This window comes from Paracoccidioides brasiliensis (assembly GCF_000150735.1).
Source record: "Paracoccidioides brasiliensis Pb18 unplaced genomic scaffold supercont2.14, whole genome shotgun sequence".
Taxonomy (NCBI): domain Eukaryota; kingdom Fungi; phylum Ascomycota; class Eurotiomycetes; order Onygenales; family Ajellomycetaceae; genus Paracoccidioides; species Paracoccidioides brasiliensis.
The window spans coordinates 309,962-320,737 of record NW_011371371.1 but is presented as its reverse complement, the minus strand read 5'-3'; the positions used below and the strand labels follow the sequence as shown (position 1 = coordinate 320,737).

The following is a 10,776-nucleotide window of genomic DNA, read 5'->3' as shown; positions in this document are numbered from 1 at the left end:
ATATATGAAGAAGGCTTCTTTTTGCTGCAATTAAGTCACTCAGATACTGCTTCATCATAGCTATTCTCACTTAAAACAATTGAGAAGCTACAATGTCATATTCAAATGACAAAGAAGACAATGCAAGATATGAAGAATATACTTGATTTCAAATCACCTCATCTGAGCAATCAATTGAACAATATTTTCTAAGGTAGTCTTGTTCAGACAGAACTTAATGCTATAAGAGAGAGTGAGATTGAGAGTTACTATCTTGCAATCAAACATCACAGCACTAAAAATACACATCAGCAGATTCAAGTAGGAGGTATACTCACTGTCAGAGATGTAAATAGAAAGATCACACAATGTAAAGAGGAGAAAGCAGAAAAAGAACATTATAAAAAAGTTAAACATATTAAGAGAGCTTTGAAGAAAAATGTCATGAATTCAACTCAACAAGAGGTTAATGATATATATGAACATCTCATGAATAATACAGCTACTCAGATGATATAGATAAATTAATTATCATAGATTAGCAGTGTGGTGATGAGATATTAATTTTTGAAGTTCTAATTATCCATATTTTTATCATTACGCTGTTTTTATCATTACATTGTGGCGCACCCACATCAGGTGTGGGTGCGCGGAGGCATGATTAATAACCATGTATTGCAATGTAGCCTAGAAATCCGGAACAACGTTTCCCCGACACCTTTGGCCCTTCCCTCGCTTCTTTTTAACTTTTTCTCCCACCTCGCCCATTTCAAACCAACTTCTACTCCTTTCAACCCTCGACCTTCAAAACTTCAGTGAGGCTGCAAATCCCCTATCTCCATCTCTTGTCCTCTGAATCCACTGTTCTATCTTATCAGCAGGTCGAGCTAGGCCTCGATTCTGTTTCCGTTTCTTCAAGGAAAAAAAGAAAGAGAAATTCCATTTTCTCTTATCGCACAACCCCGCCTCTAGGGCCCTTTTCCGCACAGTAAACCGTCAGGATGGTTAAGTGAGTAACAACCCAATCTACACAGCTCCCAGAAATTCAATCATCTACCTACCTCTATATCTGTCCTTGGAAACGCATTGCTTCATTCTGGCTGTTTTTTTGTGGCTCTTTTCCCGCCTGGCTCTATTTATTGGTCGCTGCAGTGAAACAAGAGCTTGTTATTGGTTTTCTTGTGCTGACAAATCTCTTTCTCCCACAGCTTTACCGTCGAGGAGGTACGTCTGCTGCATCGCATCTGGCTGTATATACGGTTCCTCTCTAGGCGCCGCTGCTGCCATTAATTGGAGGGGCTAATTATGGAACATAGATCCGTCAATTGATGGACCGTCCGGCCAACATCCGGAACATGTCCGTCATTGCTCACGGTATGCTTGTCCTGATCGTGCAGAATTAACAATAAAAATATAAAATAAAAATAAAAATCCTGTCTAATGCAATATGAAGTCGATCACGGTAAATCCACTTTGACCGACTCTTTGGTCCAGCGTGCCGGTATCATTTCTGCCGCAAAGGCTGGTGAGGCCCGTTTCACAGACACCCGTCAGGACGAACAGGACCGCTGTATCACCATCAAGTCAACGGCCATCTCCCTCTATGCTCATCTGCCCGATGAGGAAGATCTTAAGGATATCCCCCAGAAAGTGCAGGGTAACGAGTTTTTGATCAATTTGATCGATTCGCCAGGTCACGTCGACTTCTCATCTGAGGTCACTGCTGCCCTGCGTGTCACTGACGGAGCCCTCGTTGTCGTTGACTGTGTGTCCGGTGTCTGTGTTCAGACAGAGACGGTTCTCCGGCAAGCTCTTGGTGAACGTATCAAGCCCGTCTGTATAATCAACAAGGTGGACCGTGCCCTGCTTGAATTGCAAGTTACCAAGGAAGACTTGTACCAGTCCTTCTCGAGGACTATCGAGTCCGTCAACGTTATCATCGCCACCTACTTTGACAAGGCTCTTGGTGATGTCCAGGTCTACCCTTACAAGGGAACTGTGGCTTTTGGTTCTGGTCTCCACGGCTGGGCTTTCACCGTCCGACAGTTTGCTGTCAAGTATGCTAAAAAATTCGGTGTTGACCGGAACAAAATGATGGAGCGTCTCTGGGTATGTGGCCTATATTAATATTCATTGTCATTTTGTACTGACAAAATTACAGGGCGACAACTACTTCAACCCCAAGACTAAGAAGTGGACCAAGAATGGTGAATACGAAGGCAAGCCTCTCGAGCGAGCTTTCAATCAGTTCATCCTTGACCCCATCTTCAAGATCTTCAATGCCATCACCCACTCCAAGACAGAGGAGATCAACGTCCTGCTCGAGAAACTTGAAATCAAGCTCACTGCTGAGGAGAAGGAGCAAGAAGGCAAGCCGCTGCTCAAGTCCGTGATGAAGAAGTTTTTGCCTGCCGCCGATGCCCTTATGGAAATGATGGTCCTCCATCTCCCATCTCCGGTCACTGCGCAGAAATACCGTGCTGAAACCCTCTACGAAGGCCCCCCCGATGACGAGGCCTGCATCGGTATTCGTGACTGTGACCCCAAGGCCCCCCTCATGTTGTACGTCTCGAAGATGGTACCGACCTCCGATAAGGGTCGTTTCTACGCTTTCGGGCGTGTTTTCGCCGGTACCGTCCGCTCCGGCCTCAAGGTCCGCATCCAGGGTCCCAACTACACCCCTGGTCGCAAGGAGGACCTGTACATTAAGGCCATCCAGCGCACCATTCTTATGATGGGTCGTTTCATCGAACCCATCGAAGACGTGCCGGCTGGTAACATCCTCGGCTTGGTTGGTGTCGATCAGTTCCTGCTCAAGTCCGGTACCCTCACAACCTCCGAGACCGCCCACAACCTCAAGGTCATGAAGTTCTCTGTATCCCCCGTCGTCCAACGCTCAGTCGAAGTCAAGAACGCCAACGATCTTCCTAAACTTGTCGAAGGTCTCAAGCGTCTCTCCAAATCCGATCCTTGCGTCCTGACCTACATCTCCGAGTCCGGTGAGCACGTCGTCGCCGGTGCAGGAGAACTCCATCTGGAAATTTGTCTCAAGGATCTGGAGGAAGACCATGCTGGTGTCCCTCTCCGCGTCTCTGATCCTGTCGTCTCCTACCGTGAAACTGTTGGCGACAAGTCAAGCATAACTGCCCTGTCCAAATCCCCCAACAAGCATAACCGTCTCTACGTCACCGCTGAACCTCTCAATGAGGAAGTCTCCAAGGATATTGAGTCCGGCAAAATCGGACCTAGAGACGATTTCAAAGCCCGCGCTCGCATCCTCGCCGATGAGCATGGGTGGGATGTAACTGACGCACGCAAAATCTGGTGTTTCGGCCCCGACACCACCGGCGCTAACTTGCTTGTCGACCAAACCAAAGCAGTCCAATACCTGCACGAAATCAAAGACTCCGTTGTCTCCGGTTTCCAATGGGCAACGCGCGAGGGTCCCATTGCAGAAGAACCCATGCGTTCTGTCCGCTTCAACATCCTCGATGTAACCCTGCACGCAGACGCCATCCATCGTGGCGGTGGACAAATCATTCCCACAGCCCGCCGCGTGTTGTACGCAGCAACCCTCCTCGCAGATCCAGGAATCCTCGAACCAGTCTTCTTGGTCGAAATTCAAGTCCCGGAGCAAGCGATGGGTGGTATCTACGGTGTCCTCACCCGACGACGTGGACATGTATTTGCTGAAGAGCAGCGTCCCGGCACACCGTTGTTCAATGTCAAGGCTTACTTGCCTGTTAACGAGTCATTCGGTTTCACAGCTGATCTTCGTGGTGCAACAGGTGGACAGGCATTCCCACAGTCTGTATTTGATCATTGGCAGATTTTGCCAGGCGGTTCGCCGTTGGATGTGACTACGAGACCCGGACAAGTTGTCACGGAGATGCGGAAACGGAAGGGTATTAAGGAGGTTGTTCCAGGTGTTGACAATGTGAGTTTTCCACTCTATCCATTACCATTTATTCCCTCTCTCACCTTCCCCCTCCCCCTATTTTCCGTCTGCGACTATGCTTCAACATTGGCTAACTCTCTTTCTTTCCTTTGATATAGTATTACGATAAGTTGTAAGGGAGGAATCAGGGAGTTTTCTTTCTTTTTCTTTTTAGACTCCTGGGCAAAAATGGAAATGAATATAAAAAGATATCCGGAAAAGTCCCAAGCGAACTCCCACGTTTTTCCCTTTGCTTTACTTTTAATTACCATATCCCTTGTCCATCTCCTCTGTGGCTATTGTGTTTCTTTTTCCTTAATGTAACGAGTTTGATGATTTTTTTTCCCCCCACCTTTACTTTTCTTGTCTTTGCGTGAAAACAAAAAGTAAATAAGAACTATCAATTGAATATAAAATTAATTTCCCTCAAACTAATCACTTTAGTCGTTCTAAATTGGCCGAGAAGTAGCTAGATAGAGAAAGGTCTGAAGAAATAATTTCATCCAATATTTCATCCTTCAGATCCCAGCTCTCTCTTTGCATGAGAATGATGTTACAGGCAGTTTCCGTTCACCTTGCCCACGATGACTAATCATACACGTGATCATCTAGAAATCGGAAGCTATGACAAATTTTTAACTTCTGTCCTGCTTCCTTTTTTGCGCCGAACCCTGCTACAACATCACCAAGTAAAACATCCGATCTCAATCTCGTCTCTCAGCCACTCCGGGGTGCTCGCAGCAGATATCGCAGTACCCGTTGACGGGACAATACAAGTAACTCCCGCTCCGATTTTCATTCTATTCCTTCCACAATGCAAACTTCCGTCATACAGCTACACGTCTAAACATACACCTGTTGTTCCCTCTGGGACCCGTTTCCCTTGTTCAGATTGAACTGGTTCCGTCAAAGCCGCTTTGAGGACACATACGGGTCTGTCGCCAATTGGTAAATAGCAAAAGCCTCTTACCGTCTACAGAACGTCAGCCCGGTCCTAAGATCTAGCATATCTAGACGAGGCGGGAGCTCTTTTTTCCACCGGTCCATTCCGCTTCATTATACTAAATTCCTGAAAACTTGTCGCTGACAGCCTTTTTAGTTTGTACTTCTCTTCTTGCCATTCACAACTAGGGTTGATTGGTTAATCCTGTCATCGAGAAGTGAGGAAAAGTCAGCTCATACAAGGCATTCTATACCATCGTTCCTTATAACGTTTCACGCAAAGGGGAGAGGGGACTGAGAAAGAATTTAAGATCATTGCGAAGTTGTGTGTGAAGAGAGAAAAAGTCTTCTTAGACAGACATCTTTCGAATTCTGCCGTGTGACATATCATATATCTCGATTTAACGACACATACTGCCGTCATTCCACATACTCCATCCATCTCTCTTCTATTTCATCTGCTCTTTCTAAGAATAGCAAGCACCCAAAAAGAGGGTATCTATTTTAGTGATGCAGTTTACGGAGAAGCAGGCAGCTGAGGTTAAGGGGTGGGTTGTTAAAAGGTTGGAGGATATGTATGTTCCTGTCCTTTTTTTTGTTTGCTTGCCAGTTTTCCTTCATCCTCTCTAGTTTAAAAATCGACCCTTGCTAACTGAAGTGCGCCACTTGAGACAGATCCGATGCAGATTCAGACGTGTTGGCGGATTATGTATTGGCTCTGATCCGCTCTGATGCCCCCGATGAGGATATCCGGAAGGCCTCCGTGGAGAATCTAGAGGACTTTTTGAAAGAGAGTTAGTGTTGGCCCCATTTTGTTTATTTTACCAGTTTTCGCACCTGCGTATGGGTAAAACTTTTAGGAGTTATTTTAACCTGGAATTTTCCGACATTCAGATACCACCAGCTTCGTCGATGAAATCTTCGCGAAATACAACCCAAAAACGTATCAGCCAGTTCTTCCAACTCCTGACCAACCAACCTCGCACACCCCAACGCCAGTCGCACAACAACTATTACCACAATCCATTCCATTCCAACAACAAACAAATGCCCCGGAAAAGTGGATGCCATCCGGTCACGGCCAGTCCATGAACCAAAGTCCGCCAAATAGAAGCTGTAGTTTTGAAGCCGGCGGCGCAACATCGAACTTCAGCCGAAAACGCGCTTTCAATGAAGGACCTCAGGCAGGCGAAGAGCAGGATTCCCATTACAACCGCGCTGATCGACCGTTTAAATCCTTGAGGGGTCGCCGGGGTGGGAGAGGGGACAATAGAATGGTTGCAACCGGCAGCAATATTAACCCTAACACTCATAATAATAATCATGCACGACTTCTCGGGATTGGGGGTTATTTGAATCCCAACCAGCAACAACAGCAACAGCATGGCGGGTTTCAGCGAATGCCTCCCGTTCGCGGCCCACCTCATCCTTCTCCGACCAGCTTCCCTCCTTTCAACCCTAACGATCCTATCGCGACTATGATAGCCTTGCAGGCGATGGGATTCCCTCAGATACCTGGGATGCCACCGCTTCCTCAAATAGCCACCCCAACCGGGGCACCTGGTCCTGGTCCAAACAGGGCACCACGAGTCGCTGGCTCGCCGCCAGCTAGCATCCCACGCAGGTGTAGAGATTATGACACACAGGGTTTCTGTGTTTTAGGAAGCACGTGTCCGTTTCAGCATGGGACAGATCATTTAGTAGCGCCTGCAAGGGATGATGAATATGACCCTACAAAGTCAAATATTGTTCTGGATAGACCGCTCAGTTCAAACGCCACGAATGGCCACGGCTCCTCAGGGCTTTCACGTGGAAGTGAGCGGGGACGAGGCCGCGGACGTGGAAGGGGTGATAGAGGGGGGTTTAACAATAGTCCCCGACGGAACCGGGCAGACTTTTCGCAGGCTGGGCCCAATGAGGATAGGTCAATTACTACGATCGTTGTCGAGCAGATACCGGAGGATAAATTTGACGAGAAGATTGTACGCGATTTCTTTTCTGAGTTTGGCAACATTGTCGAGGTCACGATGCAGCCGTACAGACATCTGGCCCTGGTGAAGTATGACACGTGGGCCGCAGCACGGCGCGCCTGGGCCAGTCCGAAGGTTATATTCGACAACCGCTTTGTCAAGGTTTATTGGTACAAGCAACCGACTGCCCATAAAGCTGAGACCAATGGCACTGGAACTTCTCATCATCCATTTTCGCAGTCACCGGCAGGAAACAGGCCAGATATGAAGCCCTTTGACCAAGAGGAGTTCGAAAGGCAGCAAGCTGAAGCGCAAAGGCAGCACGAGGAAAAGATGCGGAAACGGAAGGAGACAGAAGAAGCCCGGCTAGCTCTGGAGAAGCAGAAGGAAGATCTATTAAAGAGGCAACAGGAAGAGAAGGCAAACCTGCTACATCGTCTTGGCGCGCAGCAGCACCAGCATGATGCCACCGCCACCACCAATGGCCGGAATGGCACGGCGCATCGTTCTGGTGACTCAGAGATGGGGCAAACGACCTCACCATCCCCTGCTGATGGAAATGTTAGCGAACAGACGAAGTTGTTGCGCGAGCAGCTTGCTGCACTTGAGGCAGAGGCTAAAAGTCTAGGACTTGATCCTTCCTCGCCGGATTCGCGATACCCATCCCGCGGCCGTGGGAGAGGGTGGCGTGGTGGAAGTTATCGCGGCGGTCGGGGTGCCTATGACGCTGCTTTTGCCAGTTTCCGTGGAGGATATCGGGGGATGGCTGCTGGGCCGCCACGAGGTCGGGGTGGGGTGTTGAGGCTTGATAATCGCCCGAAACGCGTTGCTGTGTCTGGTGTTGAGTTTAGTCCAGAGAGAGATGAGGCGTTGAGGCAGTTTCTTTTGGTATGTATTTCACTCTCCCTCCTTCCTTTGTCTTTTAGGTGGCTTGTTCGAATCCCGGGCTTCCGAGTTTCAAAGACAAAAGTAGTCGTGTATATGAAAGTTTCATTCAGAGGAAAAATTACTAATACCACTATCCTCAACACAGGGAGTTGGTGAATACGAAAGCATCGAGCCAAACCCAGACCAACCAGACTCGCAAATCATTTCTTTCAAAGACCGGTACGTCGCGGAGAAGCTGATGTACGGTCCCAGCGAAATACCGTCAATAGGCAAAGTAGAGTTCACCTGGGTCGCCAACAACTCCACTTCGTCAAGGAGCACACGAGCCGGCTCTGTCTCTGCCTCTGCATCCTCCTCTGCACAGCAACACCAGCAACAGCAACATCAGCAACAAGCGGAGAAAGGAGGAGATGATGATGCAGTCATGGGAAATGGGGGGCATCACAATGAAACTGATTCGATGCTGCGAAAGGACGCTGGCGGCGCTCATGAGGTTGATTATGATGTTGCGGAGATGGATGATGCTTGGGAGGTTGAGTGAGTTGAGTCTCCAAATGAAACACTGTTGGGTTTTCGTTCACCATTTTTTATTTTTGTTTTTATTTATTTATTATTGATTTCTCAATATATGAGGGATCCCTTCCCCGTTTTTTTTTTCAAGAAGTATCTATTCTACGTGAGGTCTTTGTTTTTGATGCACATGCCATTGATCTTTTTCAATGTATTTTTATCCATGGCTTCTGAGGGAGGAAAATATGTGAGGGATTATAATAGTTCGTTTTGTTTTCTATCTGTGTGCGATTTTAGTAATTAATATATGTCTCTATTTTCCCTCCCTCATTCGGGACGCTATGGTCATGTAAGTTAGTTTGATCTGATGCTGATGCGATTGCTCATTGCTCATTGCAATTGGTTGGGATTTCCGTGAATTGATAACTACACAATTTCAACATTCCACAATTTTTCTCTGTTCTCTCAGTCCTTGTCATTGATGTTTGGTATGCGGTAGCGTAACGCCGTGCTGGAAATTGCTAACTCATTCAGGACCAGCGGTGAACCGTTGAGTAATATATCTATCGAATATATCTCGCCTGAACTAACCGTGTAAAATCATTCAGCCGATGAAGTGTCATCTCTGGTTTCATTTCGTCATATACAGACACATTCCATACCACCCATTCCTATGAAAATCACCTTGGCCCTCTGCCCTCTCCCGCTAGTCCCACTTATGAGTTTCGTGCACCTGCGTAAGCACTTAACTACCTCGTTAACTACCCTGGGCGCCGAGCTCTCGGCCCCAAGTAATGGCGGGGGAAGGGCGGGGAGGCTTCCTCACCTCCAAATACGATTCATTTGTCTTGTATATATCATCCTGTATTTTATGCTCTTTAGAAACCGATAGATGAATAGGTGCCATTGTCCCATCCTCTAGGGACATTTGGAGAACTGCCTCATTTCCTTTTACAGACGGCGCCTATCAAAACCTGTATGCCAAAAATACTGGCCTCACAAACAAACAAAAAGATTCAAACATGACTGGACGTCTCGAGGACAAAGTTGCCGTTATCACGGGGAGTTCAAGTGGCATCGGGAGGAGCATTGCACTAATGTATGCTGCGGAGGGAGCATATGTTGTATGTTCGGATATTGACCCTGTGCCCAAAGGTATGTAATTTGACAGGACTTTCTACGTTGAAGAATATGATCTTTGTTTGATTTTATATTTAATTTCCTCCGTATTTTAAATTGAACGAACTGTATTACTGGGAGTGTCTGCCGTCCTTGCTCAACTGTCTATGTCCTCAACTTGGGTAAACCACTATGATGTTAAGGATTGATCAGTGGGCATGTAGAAAATTAACCAACTCCACTCAGTTGGCTATCATGTCCTTTATATATAGTTCCCTTTTCCAAACATCTCTTTGAAACCACTAAAAGTTGCAATGCTTAAGCATTGGGGCGCTGGTCATACCCCCCACTTACATTTGATATAGGCGACGCTGGCAAACCAACCCACGAGGCAATCAATGAGACACATCATGTCGCTGCTGGCGGAAAATCAGAAACCCGGGCCATATTCGTCAGGGCAGATGCTTCCGTTTCTGACGACTTGGAGAATCTAGTTAAGGAGTGTGCGAAAGCGTTTGGGAGATTGGATATGTATGGCTCCCCACATTCCCACAACCCTAGAGAATATCATCTAACAAAGTGAACGAATTCGTATAATCATAGAATGGTCAACAACGCCGGAATAAGTCCCATAGGCCTCCAACCTCCTGGTGCCCGTATCCACGAAACCCCAGAGGCATCTTGGGATAAGATTATGGGTCTTAATGGGAAGGGAGTCTGGCTTGGTTGCAGTAAGTTAAATATACATCGACAAAATTATCTTTCATCGTACATACGTATGCAAATCTAAACATCCCATGAAAAAAGAGTTTGCTGCAGTGCAAATGCTCTCCCAAGACCCGCACTCAAGCGGTGATAGAGGCTGGATTATCAACATGACATCTGTCCTCGGAACGGTCGGTTCACCAGGCTCAAGCACATATACGGCATCTAAACATGCCGTAATTGGTATCACGAAGAGTATAGCGCTGGAGTATGGAAAGGATAGGATGTGGGTCTTTTTCATTATTTCCGTTCTCTTGGTTTTCAACAATCACATCATCACTCCCCTCTCTCTACCCCTAACCAAAGAATCCCTCCTTTACAACATATTTCTATATAGTCACGTAAACGCCATCGCCCCCGGCTTTGTCGAGACTCCTCTACTCGCGCCCTTCGCAAATGAGAACAGTGAGGACCCGCATCTGAAAGCAGTCCACTCCATGCTAGTTTCTCTGCATCCATTCGATTCGAGGCTGGGTAAAGCGGAAGAAATCGCGGGTGCAGCAGTGTTTTTGGCTTCCAAGGATGCTGCATGGGTGACCGGAGCTACGTTGCAGGTGGATGGAGGATATGTGGCGCATTGAGCGGAGCTAGTAGTCCAGAATTGGGGTGAGGTTTTGTGTGTGGATTTTTTATTTTTTATTTTTTGATTTATATAATGAGGTAGGG

General features: G+C 47.1%; 3 protein-coding genes across 3 annotated transcripts; all 3 read left to right on the top strand.

The window, feature by feature from the left end:
• Positions 1–1,307: 1,307 nt before the first annotated feature.
• On the top strand, positions 1,308–4,053 carry PADG_08125 (elongation factor 2; the record flags this gene model as incomplete). The annotated part of the gene is made up of 4 exons (XM_010765150.1): positions 1,308–1,353; positions 1,433–2,088; positions 2,141–3,916; positions 4,036–4,053. The coding sequence occupies 4 exons, from the start codon at positions 1,308–1,310 to the stop codon at positions 4,051–4,053; spliced, it is 2,496 nt and encodes an 831-aa protein (XP_010763452.1).
• Positions 4,054–5,368: 1,315 nt separating this feature from the next.
• On the top strand, positions 5,369–8,257 carry PADG_08124 (uncharacterized protein; the record flags this gene model as incomplete). The annotated part of the gene is made up of 4 exons (XM_010765149.1): positions 5,369–5,433; positions 5,534–5,652; positions 5,753–7,716; positions 7,862–8,257. 4 exons carry the CDS (start codon positions 5,369–5,371, stop codon positions 8,255–8,257), a joined length of 2,544 nt encoding a protein of 847 aa, XP_010763451.1.
• Positions 8,258–9,248: 991 nt separating this feature from the next.
• Positions 9,249–10,691, top strand: PADG_08123 (uncharacterized protein; the record flags this gene model as incomplete). The annotated part of the gene is made up of 5 exons (XM_010765148.1): positions 9,249–9,381; positions 9,711–9,876; positions 9,949–10,076; positions 10,153–10,336; positions 10,448–10,691. 5 exons carry the CDS (start codon positions 9,249–9,251, stop codon positions 10,689–10,691), a joined length of 855 nt encoding a protein of 284 aa, XP_010763450.1.
• Positions 10,692–10,776: the final 85 nt, after the last annotated feature.